Here is a 19859-nt window from a genome sequence, read left to right on the forward strand (position 1 = left end):
ACTTCCAAATATACACAGTCCTTCCTGGAATAAGCACACAATCCTGGTGGCACTTTCCACATGGCCGGGGCTGCATCGCCACCTGCTGGCTATTCCTTGCCAGCAACTTAGCCAGGCAACAGCTGGGCACGAAATTTCTAAGCGGCACCTGAGCATCCTGAAAATGCATTTTCCGGCCTGAGGGCCACATTTCCTTCTGCACAACCTCCCAGGGGCCAGAGGCAACAGTGACCAGAGCAATGCGTGTGAATGTTTACATCCGAACAGCAGGCTAGTTCCTTCACATGCACTCCTGCATACGCCCCTCTTTGCTCTCCATCCAGACAAGAAAGAGGAATTATCGGGGTTCAAGGGCACATTCCAGCCGGGCAAAAGCCTTCAAGGAGGGTGTGAAACCAGGGCCAGGGATGGGTGCAGCTTAGGGGAGAATTCTCTCTCTCTCTCTCTCTCTCTCTCTCTCTCTCTCTCTCTCTCTCTCTTTTTTAATAACTTTTTTATTCAAAATTAAAACAAAACATATTATCCAGAAACATATCATCCTTATTCCCCCCCATTTTTCCATATTATCCAGAAACATATCATCCTTATTCCCCCCCCCCCTTATTCCCCCCATCAATTTTTCTTGCCCACTCAGGGGAGAATTCTCAGCGCCAGACAGAGAGGATTGCATTTAGCCCCTTTCCATCTTTGGGTGTGTGTTTCTTGGGAGAGAAATAAGTGTGTTAACATGTCGAATTGCAGCACCCACCAACTCACTGCAAAGGCTGCCCATTGTGCCATACTCTCTAGCACCTTGGCCAGGGTGGATAAAAATCAAACTTAGGAAGGCCCCGGTCCTGAGAAGCCCTTCTGGTCACAGGGCCTGGCTCCTGCACGCACTCCTGACAGACACTGAATGGAATCATCTTGAAAAGCAGATGTGCTGCCGCTCTGCCTGTTGCCATTGCCGCTGCTTCGTAGAATCACTGAACTGCAGTCAGAAGGGACCCTGACGGTCATCTAGTCCAACCCCCTGCATTGCAGGAATCTCAACTGAAGCATCCATGCCAGACGGCCACCCAACCTCTCTGTTTAAAAACCTCCAAGGAAGGAGGTCAACCAACAGGCACATAAGAAGGATAGGACATTTTTTATGTATGCTACAACAACAGCAAGAATACTCATCGCACAGTATTGGAAGACACAGGAGCTACCCACGCTGGAAGAATGGCAGATGAAAGTTATGGACTACATGGAATCCGCAGAAATGACTGGCAGAATCAGAGACCAGGGAGAAGAGACGGTGAAGGAAGATTGGAAGAAATTTAAAGACTATCTACAGAAACACTATAAGATAATGAATGTTTAATGACACCAGATTGAATGTAAAAGGTTATTAGTAAAAAGTGTAAAGATTAAAAAAGACCTAATATTTTAAGAAATAAGGAAAAACAGTTACATTAAGATATTAAAATTATGACAAAATTATATTAAGACAGAGGGAAGGAATTTGCTGATAGAATATATGATCTGGAATACAGGGAAGGGAGGTCTGGGGAAGTCGGAGAAATAAGTCAATGCCAAGAATATAATGAGGATAATAATTGATTTTATTTCTTATTTTTTCTTTTTCTTTTTCTTACATATTTTTTGCTGTTTTGTTGTGTGTTATTGTAATCTTATGGTTTATTTTCCCTTATTTTTTGTCGTTTCATACTTATTGTAAAACTTAATAAAAAAAGGAAGGAGAGTCCACAACCAACAGAGTCCTCTGCCTCCCCTGCTGCATTGGCACCCATTTCGCTCCGCAAGTTCCGGAGCGGTTTCCGACGCCATCCTGCTGCTGCTTCTGCTGCCGCCCAGGGGCTTCTGCCGCCTGAGGCAGCCGCCTCAATCTCTCTAATGGCAGAGCTGGTTATGTTGAAAAGTAGTCAGTAACGATCAAAGAACACTGAGATGGAGGCGAAAAGCCTTTCAACAGTCAATATCCTGTAAATATGCAGTGATAGGGTTTTTGCCTTAATAATAAATTATTATTATTATTATTATTATTATTAATGCCCCGCCCATCTGGCTAGGTTTCCCCAGCCACTCTGGGCGGCTTCTAACAGAATATTAAAATACAATAGTATATTAAACATTAAAAGCTTCCCTAAACAGGGCTGCCTTCAGATGTCTTCTAAAAGTCTGGTAGTTGTTTTTCTCTTTGACATCTGGTAGGAGGGCGTTCCACAGGGCGGGTGCCACTACTGAGAAGGCCCTCTGCCTGGTTCCCTGTAGCTTCACTCCTCACAGTGAGGGAACCACCAGAAGGCCCTTGGAGCTGGACCTCAGCGTCCGGGCAGAATGATGGGGGTGGAGACGCTCCTTCAGGTATACTGGACCGAGGCTGTTTAGGGCTTTAAAGCTCAGCACCAACACTTTGAATTGTGCTCAGAGACGTACTGGGAGCCAACGTAGGTCTTTCAGGACCAGTGTTATGTGGTCTCGGCAGCCGCTCCCAGTCACCAGTCTAGCTGCCGCATTCTGGATTAGTTGTAGTTTCCAGGTCACCTTCAAAGGTAGCCCCACGTAGAGCGCATTTTGCAGTAGTCCAAGTGGGAGATAACTAGAGCATGCACCACTCTGGCAAGACAGTCCACGGGCAGGGAGGATTCTTTATACTTACTGACTATGCCTAATATTTCTGTTCATGGAACATTTATTTGACTCCTATTAAATGTGACTTCATGCACATTTTGCATGTTTGCTGCTTATGAATTGTGAAATGAAATAACGTTATCAATTTATTGTTAATACATGCCGCGTGTTACTTGGGGTTGTTCAGTTTTCTCTTTTGCAACACGGGATACTCTCAGAGAGGTGGCAGCCAGAGCCAATAATGGCAGAACCCATTGATTACAAGTTTGTGCCCAAATGGACTGGTCTCCACTGTACGTTCCGCCAGAGCGCGGGCCGGCACATCACTAGGATTTCCTGGGATATATATATATTTTGCAAGCCAATTTGTGGTAAGAACTGTGGAATTTCCCCCTGTGTGAAAATTTCATCCGCCTCATGAACTTTTCAGAATCCAATCCCCCGCAAGGGTGTCAGGCTAGGCTCTGGGATGTTGTTGTTGTTGTTTAGTCATTTAGTCGTGTCCGACTCTTCATGACCCCATGGACCAGAGCACGCTAGGCACTTCTGTCCTCCACTGCCTCCCGCAGTTTGGTCAGACTCATGCTGGTAGCTTCGAGAACACTATCCAACCATCTCGTCCTCTGTCATCCCCTTCTCCTTGCGCCCTCCATCTTTCCCAACATCAGGGTCTTCTCCAGGGAGTCTTCTCTTCTCATGAGGTGGCCAAAGTATTGGAGCCTCAGCTCCAGGATCTGTCCTTCCAGTGAGCACTCAGGGCTGATTTCCTTCAGAATGGAGAGGTTTGATCTTCTTGCAGTCCATGGGACTCTCAAGAGTCTCCTCCAGCACCAGAATTCAAAAGCATCAATTCTTCGGCGATCAGCCTTCTTTATGGGATATACCAGAGTTCAAATCCATGCCTGCCTGTGAAGCTCATTATATGACCACAGTAGCCAATTACTGGGTGATCAACCTCGCAGGGCTGTTGTGCGGATGGAATGGAAGATGGGGAAGAGAGAGAAAATGAGTTTTCTGCCTTGAAGGGGAGGCGGAAAATGAATAGAACAGAATGCTTTTCATCAGCCTCCACAACCTCGCAGTCTTGTTGTGAGGGTAAAATAATAATAATAATAATAAATTATTTATATCCCACCCTTCCCGGTTCAGGAAACCGGGCTCAGGGCGGCTAACAACAAATTTAAAACACTTAATTGATGCTACAAAAAAACCAGTATAAAATACGGTATAAAGCGTAAATAACAATAAAATAGGAAGGGGGGGGTGAGAAGTGTGGCCCTGTATTGAGCTAATCGGAGGAAAGACTGGGAATGAATAGAATAATAGAGTGTGGAAAAGGCGGCCTATAAATTTAACCAGTGATAAATACAAATACAGTCATATCTTGGTTCTCAAAGTTAATCTGTTCCAAAAGTCTGTTCGGCTTCCGAAAAACGTTTGAAAACTGGAACCCTTACTTCTGGGTTTTCAGCATTTGGGAGCCAATTTGTTTGACAACTAAGCCATTTGACTGTAAAATGGGGTGTAACTGAGAGTGAAAGGGAAAATGTACCCTTGATACTGGGAGTAGGGCTGGGAAACCTCAGGTCTGGTGGCTGAATGCGGCCCTCAAAGCCTCTCTGTTTGGCCCTCGAGAGACTCATCAGGCCACGCCCCCTCTGTGAGGCCACGCCTCTTGCTGGCCCAGCTCCGCCCCCTGAGCTGAGGTGGGTCCCTGAGCTGTGGTTGTCCCTCTTGCTAGCTATGGTGGAGAACAGGCGGTGGGTGGAGCAGCCTCGGACTGTTGTGTGTGCCTGGAATATAGCCCTCTGTTGCAAAAGGTGAGAGACAGATCCATCGCTGCGCCCGCTCTTGCTTTTGATCCCACCCACCGCTTGTGTGGAAGGTCACCTAGGAGGGAATTATTATTTATTTCACAGAATCTATACACCGCTTGACTGTAAAAACAAAACAAAAAACCTCAAAGCAATTTATGAAAAGAGATAAAACAATAAAATTATCACTAAGGAAAATGAACGGCCTTAATTTAAAACTTTTGAAAAGTTTTTTTAAAAACCCCACAGACAAAAGACAGATCAAAACTCGCATCGTTTGGGTAGCCTCGTCGAAACAAAAACGTTTTTAGCAGGTGTCAAGCACAGTACAGTGGTACCTCAGGTTAAGTACTTAATTCATTCCGGAGGTCTGTTCTTAACCTGAAACTGTTCTTAACCTGAAGCACCACTTTAGCTAATGGGGCCTCCTGCTGCCGCTGCGTGATTTCTGTTCTCATCCTGAAGCAAAGTTCTTAACCTGAAGCACTATTTCTGGGCTAGCGGAGTCTGTAACCTGAAGCGTATGTACCCTGAAGCGTATGTAACCTGAAGCGTATGTAACCCGAGGTACCACTGTACAGAGAAGGGGCTTGCCTGGTTTCATTAGGCAGGGAGTTCCCAAGTTCCCAAAGTCTAAAAAGAAAAAAGAGAATGTTCCTCCATCCCTACCTTAAAGGTAAAGGTAAAGGTACCCCTGCCCGTAGGGGCCAGTCTTGACAGACTCTAGGGTTGTGCGCCCATCTCACTCAAGAGGCCGGGGGCCAGCGCTGTCCGGAGACACTTCCGGGTCACGTGGCCAGCGTGACAAGCTGCATCTGGCGAGCCAGAGCCACACACAGAAACACCGTTTACCTTCCCGCTAGTAAGCGGTCCCTATTTATCTACTTGCACCCGAAGGTGCTTTCGAACTGCTAGGTTGGCAGGCGCTGGGACTGAACAGCGGGAGCGCACTCCGCCGCAGGGATTCGAACCGCCGACCTTTCGATCGGCAAGCCCTAGGCGCTGAGGCTTTAACCCACAGCGCCACCCGCCACCCACGCAACCCCTACCTTAGGGGTTGCCTAAAGCCACTCCAGAAGGCAAAAAGAACTCAACTTTGCACATGTCTAGATGCACCCTTAACTTGGCAGTAACTGTGTTTGCATTCTGATGTTGGGCTTCCACCTGTTCCTGGTCTCTCTCTCTCTCTCTCTCTCTCTCTCTCTCACTGCTGTGTCCCCATCCCCCTGGTCCGCTCTGCGCATTGCCCTTTTAAGAGGACACTTTTTGCTGCTTGAATGGGCCGCTGGAGTCTATGCATGCCCATTGTTGCTGGGCGCTCCCATCCCTGCCCGCTCCATTGTGTAGCTAAAGAGCCGAGGTTGGAGGCGGAGTGGGGGGGGGGTGGAGAGCCCTCTCCCGAACAGAACTTTTTTGCGAGAGAGACGACGCGGTCAGGGCCCCAGCCAAACACGCTGGAAGGACTGAGCTGTACCAGGACCGCTCTCATCCTGCACCGGGCACTTTCCAGACTGGGGAGGTTGCCAAAAACAAGCTCTCCGGCCACAGATTTCAAAGGCAAGTAGATCTACCTGAAAGAGCAAAAACCCTCCTTCTGCGGGCACAATGCCCATCCTCACCAACAGGGGGCTTCTCGGGGTTGCCACATCTTTACGACCTGCGCCGCTCCTCTGCCCTTAGCCCACAGAGGCAGCAGGTGGGTCTATCTGCGTAAGCAGGATGGGCAAGATTCCCTTATTGCCATTTTTCCTCTCAAGGCCAAGGAGGGGGGTCCTCTCCTCACCCTCACAACAGGTGGTGACCCTCCAAAATTTGAAAACTTTCTGAAGTCTGGGACCCAGAGGAGATTGATGGCGTTTTTTTTATTATTTTGGAGAATTTATTTTAGTTTGCGGAAGCAGGTAGAATGCCTTCCCAGGAGTCCCGTTTGCCGGCTCTCTCTGTTCTGTGCGTGGGAGCCTTGCGGGCTCCTCTCTGTGGCGTGAGTGGAGCGGGGCGCCCCCCAACTGAACAAGGCTCCTCGCTGCCGGCAAGAGCGCGGCATTCACTTGGCCGTTGCCGGGACACTGGTCGCCACAGCAACCTCCGAGTGTCTTGGCCAGGGCGGGTGATTATTTAACCAAATGCCCAGCTCAGGAGCACCAGTTGCGACTGCGGCTTGTGGGGGGGACCTGGACGGGGCCCGGAGAGGCTTTCTCTGAGAGGGTGCAGGTGGGTATCGCTCGAGACCCCCATGGTAAACATTTATCCACTCTTTTCGCAGGACCGGCAGCCTGGTCCTCCCTCTCTCTCTCCCCCATGGGAGAAGTCTGGGCCGTGACGCAGCCGTGACTTGCTCAGCCAGAGGCCTGCAAGTGTCCCTCTTTCCAGGTTGGCGGGAGGAATGGGGCACAGTGCAGTGTTGTTCGTTCTCCTGCTAATATTGCACTTGTCCCGGCCTCCTGCTGTCCTGGGTTCGCCTACGGGTGCCCCATGGGGACACACCTAACCTAGGAACTCTCGGGATACCGAGTCAGGCTCTCCTTCCGAAGGCCAGAAACCTGGAGACAAGACAGAGGTGATTGTGAGATTTGGGAGCCACCAAAACAACAGGACGGAGGCACACATTTTCAATCGGAGCGCTTCTGTCGGACCTCGAGTGCAAACTTTCTCATGGCTTCCTTATCAAGCGACAGGAAGGAAACCTGTTTGGTGAGACGACCACCTCAGGCGGCAGATTCCACAGAGGCAGCAGATCCCAATGTCGATCTTTCTTCTCCCTTGTTGCTCAAGTAGATCTTCCCTCATCTCTTCTTCTCTGGCGGGGAAGCGGGAGGCGTTTTGGGGTCTGTCTCAGCTGCCCAAATGTCTTGGGACGGCTCTGGGTGGTGATAGTTTTAACTACACCTGGGGAAGGGACGTGGCTCAGTGATGGGAGTACCTCCAGCGGGGGCAGGACTCCCCTGCCTGAAATGGCGGGCAGCTGCTGTCTGTCAGTGTGGACAATACTGACCCAAATGGACCTGACGCGATACAAAACAGCATCCTCTGTTCCTAATAATTTCGAATTTTATATGGAATGCTTTTCTTAGTGCTCAAAAGTGCCCCTGATGCAGAATTCATAAGAATGTAAAAAGAGTCAATGGCCCCTCTGGTCCAGCTTCCTGTTCTCACTGTGGATAAACTGGACCTGAGGACAACAGCATTCTGCCCTCCCGAGATTCCCAGGAACTGTTATCCAAAGAAATGCTGTTTCTGAAAGTGGAGGCAGAGCACAGCCATTGAGTCTGGTGGCTGATAGCTTGATCCTCCATGAATTTGTCTAATCCACATTTATCCATCTGCTCTGTGAAGAACTTCCTTTCCTCTGTCCTAAATCTTCCAATGATCATCTCCACCGGATGCCCACAAGCTCTAAGGCTACAGCAGAGGGAGAAAAACTGTTCTCCATCCCCTTTTCCATTTGTGCCTAATTTTATAAATTTCAGTCATGTCTCCCTCTTACTCGCATATTCCTTAAACCAAAAACGCTGGCATCTTTCCTCATAACTCCTGTCTCTTGAGCATTTCGGTTGCGCTTTTCTGAATCTTTCTCTCGTTCTACAATATCCTTTTGGAGGAGAGCTGACCAGAACCCTACACAATATTCCAAATGCAGCCGCACCATAGATTTGTTTAACAGCATCGCAATATCGGCAGTTTCATTCCTTTCCTAATAACCCCCGGCTTTGAATTTTGCCTTTTCGTAGCTGCCTCACGCTGGAGCGATCTTTTCCATCCACTATAATCCCAAGGTCAGCAACCTATGGGCATATATGTGAAATTAAGATCCACATAAAGGTCAGCTGTTTTAATAGCTATTGGTCCACGAAGCATAGCTCAGTCGGTAAGAGCATAAGCTCTTAATCTCTGTGGGTTCAAGCCCCACGTTGGGCAAAAGATTCCTGCATTGCAGGGGGTTGGACTAGATGACCCTCAGGGTCCCTTCCAACTCTACAGTTCTATGATTCCCAGTAAACTCTGGGGATTCTAGTCCTCTCTGAGGTTGAATGGGGAAGTGAGGCTTCTTTTAACAGAGACTTCTCAACCCAGAATCCTTTGTGGGCGCAGGAAAGAAAAGGACGTCATAGTGGTATAAAGCAGCTGTTTAAATATCTGTCTCCCTCATTTCCCCGCTGAAAGATGATTCCTTTGAAGGTGAAACACTGAGAAAACTAAGTCTTCTACTACTTGGGAACTTGGGACCCCACACACCCACCGGTGCCCTCACCAAACAACAAGAGGAGCAAGAAGTTAGAAAAACAGCCAGAACTTTTATGGACAAATTGTTTCCCAAAATGAAGACAGCAAAAGACGGGACATAGTGGGCGTTTGCTCTGTCGCCACCCTCTCTGATTGGCTGGGCCCTTGCTGGCCCAGAATCCTTTGCTGGTCCCTGTGGCCAAGGAATCTTGAGAACCCCACAGAAGAGACTGTGGCCAGCAAACCCCTGGGGGTTTCCAGAAGCTTATGGGGTGAGGTCTGCTAGTTTTCCAGTCCATTGTTTGTGTGTGTGTGTGTGTGTGTGTGTGTGTGTTGTGTATGGGGGTCTGAAATGATGCCCACTTCTAGGATGGGTGCTGAGCCCTTTTGATGACCTTAGTTCAAGCCCCTTCCAGTAAGATCCGGCGGAACGGCTCAAAGTCCACAGGGATGGTATCTACAGAGAGAAGGGAGAGAGAGAGAGAGAGCATTAGGTAGAGTGGAAACATCATAGTCAAGGTTTTGCACTGGACCTATGGAAAGCAGAGCTCTGGAGAACATCGGTGGCTTTCCCAGTTGTTGTTTCACTCCAGCTCCCATCAGCCTCCAGCCAACATGGCCAACATTGAGGGGAGATGGGAGACGGGAGTCCATCTAGAGGGGCACATGCTCCTTATCCGTGCTTTACACATCTGTAAATGTATTGAGTATGTGATCCCTGATAGGTTGGGTCTAGGAAAGGGGTGAAGAACCCTGCGGTCCTCCAAATATTCCTGAACTATAACTCCCATCATCATGGGGCTGATGGGTGTTGGAAGTTCATCAACATCTGGAGGGCCCCAATCCCTGATGATGGAAGGATCTGTTGATTCTGTTGCTCTTCATCTTCTCATTCTTAAATTCAGATTTTTTGTGTGTGGGGGGGTTAATCCCCATGAAAGTCTTCTGCATTTTAGTGTGAATTTCTGATGAGGAACACATTTTGATCAATGCACACAATCATGCATGCCATTTCTCCTAATATAAAGCCCTTTTCTATGTTATTTGAACTAACATATTCATTTTTGCTGTATACTTTTACCTAATGTGCATTTCTTGGTTGGATTGCATTGCAAAATTCAGAAAAGCGCAGCTTTTCAAGCACGGCTTTAAATGCAAAACTGAATCAAATTCTGCCTTTGTCTCCACCTGGTATATAGAATTTCAACCTCGGTGATGATATAAACATCCTGTCATTTCCCCCAGAACAGGCTCAACTATTTGGGGAGGGCAGAGGGGATACTACCCCCCCTCACTCTGATTTGGTAGGAAAGACCTCAATGGAAATCCCACGCACCCCCACCCTGGTCTAGAAGAATGAGGCCTAGCTCAGGTGAGCGAAGCCCTGCTTTGAACCAGCCCAAATTGTCCCACAGCTGACCGTTGCAGCGATACTGCAGGTTGGACCAGATGATGTTCTCCTGCGAGAAGCAAAAGACCCCCAAGCGGCCCCCTCGCATCGTCGTGTCGATGATGACGCCCGAGTCGGCCACCAGCTGGGGTCCCTCATAAAGCAGCACCCTGTGAGGGGGAGACAGGAGGGGGTCAGGTGCGTGGAAAGTCCTTGTTTGGGGGGGTGTCACGATGATCAGGAGAAATAAGAAGGTAGATGGATGGCAGCCCACCTGCAAGGATGGTTTTGAAGCAGGGAAGGTCGCAAAGCCCAGGGCCGGCACACACATGAGTGGACTGGGATAGTCGGCCCTGTCTTAGACAACCCTGAGGCTTCCACAGCTCTTATCTTGCAACAGCCCATCCCTCCCAGCTGCTGAATATTGAGGAAGACTGGATGGAAGACCCACTGCACTTTTAGGCTCAGCTATTGTAAGGATTGGCACCTGGAGTTTTCCTCTTCCCTCCTCAGCCCCTTCTCCTTTTGTGTTGTACCTTTCACAGTGCAAGCCTGAGGGTCAGAGAATGCCTTACTTTTATCAATCTCACGCAGGTTGCTCTGGGGCCCTTTCCAAATGGAGAGAGGGGTAAAAACTGCTTATAACAGAAGCAATGTGTCCCATATAGAGAATGGTGAGGCCGTCTACTTCAGGTCGTCCCCATTTCAGGGTCCCAGGGCGTGTTAAAACACAATATTAAAAACAGTTTAAAACAACTTGCTGTCACAGAAACAAGGCAGGTCCCTATTTACCGCAGTACAGTGATACCTCGGTTTTTGAACACCTCCGTAGTCCAACGTTTCGGAACTCAAAACGCCGAAAACCTGGAAGTAAGCGCCTCTGTTTTCAAACACGCCTCGGAAGTCGAACAGGAAACATGGCTTCCTTTCTGAGTTTTCCGTATTGAGGCTTCCGTTTTTCGATTTTCAAAAACTGAGGTGCCACTGTATATTCATTCTCGTCCCTGGTATTTGGCTGGGGAACAGCACTGCAAAATTCAGAGGGATTTCACAGGGTGGCTGGGTTTTGTTTCACACGTTGTTTTGGAAACAGCAAAATCGGCAGACTGAATTCAGCAGCACCTGAGCACAAGAACGCCTTCGTCTCTTGTGGATCTCAATGGCCGGCATTCAGAAACATAACTAAAGCTGGACCCTTTATTCTGAGTAAAGACAACGCTACTCTGAAGTGCCCAGGACGTCCGAAGGACGTTAGGGGACATGTTCCTTCCAAGCCACCATAACCGCGCAAGCCATCGTAAGGCCTCTTTGCCTCTTGTCAAAAGTTGGCGTGTTTTGAGGGTCTACAGAGGTCTAGGGATCTAGTCCAGTTCAAGGTGCGGGGGGGGGGCAGAGGCCGGGTGGTGGAGTTGCAGTGGAGAGATGGGGAGATGTGCCCTCCTTCTCCTGCTCTTTCTGCAAGGGGGGGGGGGATAAAGTTCCCAGGCTTCATTCCTCCTCCTCCCGCTCTGCCCTATTCTCCGCAGGATTGCCCCCCGCCACCTTTCCCCATTGTCCAGACTTCTTTTCTCCCTTTTTTTTTTGCATTTTAAAAAGGTCTACTGAGGGCCAAAAGCATTCCACCCAGACTCGGGTTGCCATGGTGAACCAGACAATGGGCCTTGGGGCCCATCCAGTGAATGGTTCTTGGGGAAGGGAGTGGAGGGGGTGGGGGTGAACTCGTTCCCAGTGGAATGAGCTACCCCCCCCCTCTACACACACACACACACACACACACACACACACACACACACACAGGACCGGCCACATTGTTAAACAAGGAACGGATCAGCCTCAACGCCAGCTGGGAGAGGGGAGGCTGGCGGTGGTGGGGAAAGAGAAGTATTCAACCCCCCCGCCCCGGCCTTTTTACTATCTCCCTCTTACACTCCAACAGATTCACAGTCCCCTCCCTCAATCTACAAATTATCCTTTGCCACTCTAGAGAGGTCGAGCGAGCAAGCCAAACTGCACAAGCTAAAGGAAGGCTGAGATGTACTTTTAACATATCAAACAACACTTGAAATATATCAATGGATTGCTTATGGTTGCAGACTTTGTTTGGACAAATATAATGACATTTGGTATGAGTTTATGCTGTACATAGGTAAAGGAACCCCTGACCATTAGGTCCAGTCGCGGCCGACTCTGGGGTTGCGGCGCTCATCTCGCTTTATTGGCCTTGGGAGCCGGCGTACAGCTTCCGGGTCATGTGGCCAGCATGATAAGCCGCTTCTGGCGAACCAGAGCAGCACATGGAAATGCCGTTTACCTTCCCACCAGAGTGGTACCTATTTATCTACTTGCACTTTGACGTGCTTTCGAACTGCTAGGTGGCAGGAGCAGGGACCGAGCAACGGGAGCTCACCCCGTCGTGGGGATTCAAACCACCAGCCTTCTGATCGGCAAGTCCTGGGCTCTGTGGCTTAACCCACAGCGCCACCCGCGTTCCATGCTAAACATAGTGGACTATTAAAAATCATATATGCTTTGGGAGACGATCATTTTATTTATATATATACCTAATAATGTATGGAAGAGTAACTGATTATATTTAGTGTACTATTTCTTTCTTTCTTTCTGTATTTTTTGTACTTTTTTCTGTCTCTCTTCTTTCTTTCATCGCTTTATTTTCTGTAACTGAAATTCTTTCCATAAAATATTAGTAAAAAACAACGTATTAGTCACCCCTGAAAATAGTGCAGGATAGTGAACAGCACATCAGACACAGACTGAGGGGCATCTACAAGTCCCTTGCTCACTGGCTGGGCTATGCATCGCCACGTGACCTCCCTCACAGGGTCGTTGTGAGGATAATTTTATCGCAAGGGAGGCATCCCAGACTCCCTGGCAGAAGGGCTGGGTTCTACATGAAACATGTGAGTTAATCATTGAATAAATTTAGATGGGCCAGCATTCATTTCAAAACCTCAACTTGAGGAGGTGAGATTTTGAAGGAAGGGTGTGCTTAGGATGTAATAATCAATATATAATACCTTACTGGCCTGAATATAAGTCACACGTTTTTTCCAAATTCCAACCATGAAAAGTTAAAGTGCGGTTTAAATCCGTGGCCTTACAAAAATGGGCTTTTTTACGATATCACTGCTGAAACAGACACACGGTAAAATGGAACAGGTGTGAGTGCCTGTAGGATTTTAAAGGAGTGGCTTATATTCAGGTATTAACTTTTTCTCTCCCCCCCCCCCCCGTGAATTTTAAAAGTGCCGCTTATATCTGGGTGCGGCTTATATTCGGGCCAATATGGTACATTAATGACAAACGTTGTTCAATCAGCCTAGCCTTCGCTCGAAAACCTAAAGTTGAGGAGGTCAGCTCTTGGCGGAAGTGTGTGATCAGAATTTATTAGCTAGCTAGTAATAAATATTAAAGGTTACTTAATTTAATTAACAGTAATGTATTGACAATGATAAGTCAAGAAGGAAGTAAATAAATAAATGGTTGAGGTTAGGAGGCAACGTCCCCCTTAACTATTACAGTCATACCTCGGGTTGAAGTAGCTTCGGGATAAGTATTTTTGGGTTGCGCACTGTGGCGACCCGGAAGTAATGGAGAAATGTTATAAAGAATTAAGCAAAAACTGATTGTTAATGGGCCAAAGTGGAAAATTTAAAGTTAGATTGTGTTAAGATAAATTATAGAACAAAAAATGGAGAAAGATGGAAAGGATTTGCTGAAATAGCCAATTGAAATAGAATACAAAAAAGGGAGGTGTGAGGAGGTTGATGAAACAAGTAAATGAAAGGTAAAGATATGGAAATATTGGATGTGTTTTTAAATGTTTTTGTTTTTGTTGTTTTGATGTATTGGTTTTTTTTGTTTTTATTTTTATTTTTGATGTATTGTTTATTAAATTTTTTATTGTTTCTTTTCCTTTTTTCCTGTAACTATTAAACTTCTAATAAATATTAATTTTTAAAAAAAAAAAAACCGACGTCACGCGCATGTGCAGAAGCGGCGAATTGCAGCACGTGCAGACGCGGGTTGCGTTCGCTTCTGGATGCGGACGGGGCTCCGGAACGGATCTCATTCGCATCCAGAGGTACCACTGTATTATGCCTCCTTAGTTTTCATTATCGCCTAATTATATAAGATAATGATTAAGATGACTTCTAATCTCAGAAGGTAGCATAATGTCAGAAGGGTGCGTGGCTGTTCCTGTCATGAAACTGCCCTCGTCCACCTGCCCCCTCACCGCTGAAGCGACCGCTGCAGCCCCACACCTCACCTGATGTAGCCCACTTGGGGCCGATGGAGGAGCCGCAAGCGGTAAGAGGTCTTGTCCTTCCAGCCCACGTTGCGGGGGTCCTTCCAGAGCAGGCGGACGTGGTCGGGGGTGTGGCCTGTGTGCCACAAGGCGTTCCGCAGGTATTCTCCGGGACCGGTGCTAGACTTCACCGCCTGCCAGCGAGGAGGGGGGTTGTGGGGAGCAGGAGAAACAGCACGCATTGTTTCAGCCAGGAGAGACAGGATTAGGCCTTGCAGAAGCCAAGCTGGATTCTGCTTCAGCAAGACCCGTTCGCACCATACCTTTGAAGTGCTATGATACCACTTTAAACAGCTGCGCCAGCCCTCCCTGCAGAGAATTCTGGGAGCTGTAGTTCTTTAAGGCTGCTGAGAGTGGCTGGGAGACCTCCCTGTTGCCCTTACAGAGATACAATTCCCAAGAGCTCCCCGGGAAGGAGGATCGGTTGTTAAACCACTCCGTAGCTCTGGAAGGGAAACGGAGGTCTTCCAGCAAGTCTCAACACTGCAGTCCCCAGATGAAGTTGATGGATTATGCCGAACTGGCTAAAATGACCGGAAAATCAGAAATAAGGAAGACCAAAATTTTAATTTATAACTTATCTTAAACTGTTAAAACCATTAGTAAGATTGGAGTATCACTGGTAGTTTAATGGTGAATTTTATATAATTTAAGTAGTTCTGTCCCTATAATTCCCAAAAGAAATCTTTTGGGTTGTTGTTTTTTATAAAAGTTATTTTGAACATCCTTTTCACTTCATTATATATCATTTCCCAGTAAGTTTTAACCTTACTACAAGACCACCACATGTGATAAAAAGAACCTTCTTTCTCTACATTTCCAGCATTTGTTTGATTTAGATTTATACATTTTTGCCTGTTTACGTGGTGTTAGATACCATCGATATATCATTTTGGACACAATGGAGAAGTAAAAGATTTGGATTATTAAAAAAAAAATGCAGCCGGGAATGATTAACAATAGGACCCACAAAGGGGAGGAGGGAAGTCCAAGAGATTCCTTGGAATCTTGTTTTTATGTTGTATGTTGCACATGTGACTGTAAAATTTCAATCTGAAAAACCAAATAAAAGGGTTCTTTGTGGGAGGGGGAGGGGTCTCTCCTAACAACTCTCAGCACCCTTAACAAACAAAATTATATTAAAGTATATTAAACTGGGGACGCGGGTGGCGCTGTGGGTTAAAGCCTCAGTGCCTAGGGCTTGCCGATCAAAAGGTCGGCGGTTCGAATCCCCGTGGCGGGGTGCGCTCCCGTTGTTCGGTCCCAGCGCCTGCCAACCTAGCAGTTCGAAAGCACTCTCGGGTGCAAGTAGATAAATAGGGACCGCTTACTGGCGGGAAGGTAAACGGCGTTTCCGTGTGCGGCTCTGGCTCGCCAGAGCAGCGATGCCACGCTGGCCACGTGACCCGGAAGTGTCTGTGGACAGCGCTGGCCCCCGGCCTCTTGAGTGAGATGAGCGCACAACCCTAGAGTCTGGCAAGACTGGCCCGCACGGGCAGGGGTACCTTTACCTTTTATATTAAACTATTCTATTAAAGTGATATACTGCTATAGACTGTATAACACAGATGAGGCCTCGCTGAATGCTGGGAGATTGGATGAGGTGATCCATGAGGTCCCTTCCAACTCTGCAATTCTATTTGTCCCACTCAGAGTTGATTCCTTGACATCCACCTTTCTTCCTGCCCAGGGCAGCCCTGCCCTCTGCTTGCCCCTCTACAAGTCACTTGCTTGCTGGGTGGGCTATGCATCGCCACGTGACCTCCCTCACAGAGTCGTCGTGAGCATAATTTTATTGCAAGCGGAGGCATGTATAGCACCCCAGGCTCCCTGGCAGAAGGGCTGGTTTCTTCATCAAACATGTGAGTTATTCATTGACTAAATTTAGATGGATCGGCATTCATTTTGAAACCTCAGCTTGAGCAGCTGAGCTTTGGAAAGAAGGGTGTGCTTAGGATGTAGTAATGAATAATCAATCATACATTAAATTTTTTTTTAATCTATCAGCCTTTGCTTCAAAACCTAAACTTGAGGAGGTCAGCTCTTGACGGAAGTGCGTGATCAGAATTTATTACCTAATAGCAAATATTAAAGGTTACTTAATTTAATGAACAGCAATGTGTTGACAATGATAAATCAAGAAGGAATAGGAATAAATAAAAATAAGCCGATGTTATATAAAGAAACAAACTAGTGTATAAATAAATGCTCAAGGTTAGTAGGCAAATTCCACCTTGATTAGTATCATGTCTCCTTAGTTATCATTATCGTATAATTATACAGTGGTATCTCGGGTTAAGAACTTAATTTGTTCTGGAGGTCCGTTCTTAACCTGAAACTGTTCTTAACCTGAAGCACCACTTTAGCTAATAGGGGCCTCCCGCTGCCGTCGCGCCGCCGGAGCACGATTTCCGTTCTCATCCTGAAGCAAAGTTCTTAACCTGAGGTGATATTTCTGGGTTAGCGGAGTCTGTAACCTGAAGCGTATGTAACCTGAAGCGTATGCAACCCGAGGTACCACTGTATAAAGTAATGATTAAGATCACTTATAATCTCAGAAGGTAGCATAATCCTGGGCATTTCAGGATCAAATCAGAAGCTGTGATGGCTTTCGTAATTCTGGGATTGTCCCTGGAAAATAGGAAGACTTGGAGAGTATGGCACTCACTTTGAGCTGCAAGCTCGGCTCAGCCGTGGCGCGGAAGGGCGTGGCCTGCCAGTAGGTCTGCTCCGTCTGCTTCCACATGACCACGTAGAAACTGGCGCTGTCCTGGTAGGCGAAGATGAAGCCGGCGTAGTCGTCATCGGTGATGGTGTTGACGTGGAAGGTGCCTTCAAAGTCCACCCCGTTGAAGGCTGTGTACCCTGCCCCGTGGTTAGAGAGAGGAGAAAAGAGTTAGCGGCCGTCTCACTGAGATAGAGGAAGGGACTGGTGGGCACAGGCGATGGGAAATATTTTTCTCTGCTTGCTTGAAACCCTGAAGAACAGTGGCTAGGCCACACTCAGACCATAGGCTTCAAGCGCCATGATATCGCTTTGAACAGTCATGGCTTCCCCCAAGGGATTCTGGGAACTATCGTTTGTGAAGAGTGCTGAGAACTGTTAGGAGACCCCCCATTTCCCTCAAAGAGCTACAATTCCCAGAGTTCTCTGAGCAGAGGGATTGGTTGTTAAACCGCTCTGGGAATTGTAGCTCTGCGAGGGGAATAGCGGGGTTTCCTCTCCCTTGGCACCCATAACAAATCACAGGCTCCAGAATTCCTGGGCAGAAGCCATGGCCGTTTCAAGCAGTTTCGTAGTGCTTTAACTGTATGGTTTGAGTGCAGCAAAGAATCATTGGCGGCCACGTATGTTTACCGTATTTTTCGCTCCATAAGACGCAGTTTTCCCTCCTAAAGAGTAAGGGGAAATGTGTGTGCGTCTTATGGAGCGAATGCAGGGGGGAGGCAGGCAGGAAAAGCCCCCAAGAGCCGCACACAAGCTCCGCGCGGCTCTTGCGGGTTTTTCCCCAGGAGGGAGAAGGGACTGACGAGGCCAGTCTCCCTCCTCGTAGAAAAGCCCGCAGGATCTGTGCGCTCCTTAAAGGGTACGCGGGTCCTGTGGGCTTTTGCGGGAGGTGGGGGGAATTGTCATAGCCGTGCACAGCCTCTCCCGGCCAGGATAGGTTCACGCGGCTAAAGAGGAAGCCAAGACCATCCCGCTCGCTGTCTTGGCTTCTTTGCTCTTTGGGGCTGGGGGGGGGGGGAACCCGGGCTTCCCCCAGCAGCCCCTAGGAGAAGCGGACAGGCTACGCGCTTCTCCCAGGGGGAAATAATATTTTTTTCTTGATTTCCCCCTCTAAAAACTAGGTGCGCCTTATGGTCCGGTGCGCCTTATGGAGCGAAAAATACGGTATATTCCTCTTACCGACAGCCAAGCCTGGGTCGCTGTTCATCGTTTGTACAATCTCCATGCCCTGGAGGTTGGGAAGAAAAAATAGAGAAGAAAAGGGTGGTGACGAGACGGTCGAGTATAAGCAAAGGGCAAGGCAGCTGCCCAGACTAACCCCTGGGGTTTTGCATCTAGCACCCAAGCACCGAGTAAAGGGCCATAGCTCAGTGCTTAGAGCCCTTTAAAGACCAGATTCGGTAGAGGGCATCTTCCTATGTCCCTGTGGCACTTGTCTACTCGTCCCCAATGAACCCCAACGGCCTTTGAAGTTTTTCAACGGGGGCTTATCCTGCACTGTGCAAAGACTAAGGTCTTCTCTACCCATTGGCTCACCAATATGCACCAAGATTTACTGACCCTTCCCCCTTTTGCCCATGGAACCAATTGGGTTTTTTTCGCCTCCGAAGCCTGCGGCATCTTCCCGGCTCCCTTGCCGTACCTGATTGAGAACCACCCAATTGGGATCGATCTGGGCGTCGCCCTCGGGATCCAGGATGACCGTCTGGTACGCGCGGAAGTCGGTCAGCGTCACCTCGGAGCTCTCCGGGCAGACATCCAGCGGGTCAGCCACCGTGTCGTTGTCAAAGTCCTCCTCGCACACGTCCCCTACGCCATTGCCTGCGCGAAGAACAAAAGATGGTGAAAGCCCAGCCACTAAAGCACGTTGGAAGATGTTTCACCATATTCATACCTATCAGGCGTGGGGGAAGTGTGGTCCTCCAGATGGACTACACCCCCCATCATCCCTGACCACTGGTCATGCTGGCTGGGGCTGATGGGAGTTGGCGTCCAACAACATCTGGAGGGCCAGGGGTTCCTCATCCCTGCTTTATACCTCTGTAAGTGCATTGGATAAGGGACGCGGGGGCGCTGTGGGTTAAACCACAGAGCCTAGGGCTTGCCGATCAGAAGGTCGGTGGTTCGAATCCCCGCAACGGGGTGAGCTCCTGTTGCTCGGTCCCTGCTTCTGCCAACCTAGCAGTTCAAAAGCACCTCAAAGTGCAAGTAGATAAGTAGGTACCACTCTGGCGGGAAGGTAAACAGCATTTCTGTGAACTGCTCTGGTTTGCCAGAAGTGGCTTAGTCATGCTGGGCACATGACCCAGAAGCTGTATGCCGCCTTCCTCAGCCAATAAAGCGAGATGAGCGCCGCAACCCCAGAGTCGTCTGCGACTGGGCCTAATGGTCAGGGGTCCCTTTACCTTTAAGTGCATTGGATATGGGATTCCTGATTGGTTGGGGCATGACTGGTCTAGGACAGGAGTGGGGAGCCTGGATAACCCCAGATGTTGCTGGACTCCAGTTCCCATTAACCCCGATGGCTGAAGGAGCTGGAGACCTGCAACCTCTGGCCTGCCTTGGTTGTGGTGTTCATGATCTGAGTGGGGAAGTGAGCAATAATCTTAGTTTGGGGTAGCATATAAGGTTCTCCCCCTCCCCAATATTCTGTTTCAATCCTCACAACAACCCTGTGAGATAGGATCTGAGATGGGTGGTGAACCTGTGTCTCTCTAGACGTCACTACAACTCCCATCATCCCTGACCATTGGCCCTGCT

General features: G+C 48.4%; 2 protein-coding genes across 3 annotated transcripts in view; one reads left to right on the forward strand and one right to left on the reverse strand.

Moving 5' to 3' along the window:
• Positions 1-8705: 8705 nt before the first annotated feature.
• Positions 8706-19859, reverse strand: part of LOC310666954 (thrombospondin-3-like) — a 49757-nt gene continuing 38603 nt past the window's right edge. For both annotated transcript variants that reach the window (XM_083418487.1, XM_083418486.1), the window contains exons 18-23: positions 18742-18920; positions 18279-18327; positions 17040-17236; positions 14333-14505; positions 10075-10214; positions 8706-9111 (exon numbers count right to left, since the gene is read on the reverse strand). In XM_083418487.1, the coding sequence (XP_083274613.1) occupies positions 9056-9111; positions 10075-10214; positions 14333-14505; positions 17040-17236; positions 18279-18327; positions 18742-18920 (794 nt within the window). In that variant the 3' untranslated portion in view covers positions 8706-9055. The remainder of the gene's footprint in view (positions 9112-10074; positions 10215-14332; positions 14506-17039; positions 17237-18278; positions 18328-18741; positions 18921-19859) is intronic.
• LOC310666979 (lysosomal acid glucosylceramidase-like) overlaps positions 12906-19859 on the forward strand; it is a 106077-nt gene continuing 99123 nt past the window's right edge. The window contains exon 1 of the mRNA XM_083418553.1: positions 12906-12915. The gene's annotated coding sequence lies outside the window, so the exon portion shown is untranslated. The remainder of the gene's footprint in view (positions 12916-19859) is intronic.

Source organism: Podarcis tiliguerta (genome assembly GCF_965153285.1).
Source record: "Podarcis tiliguerta genome assembly, chromosome: 16".
Lineage (NCBI taxonomy): Eukaryota > Metazoa > Chordata > Lepidosauria > Squamata > Lacertidae > Podarcis > Podarcis tiliguerta.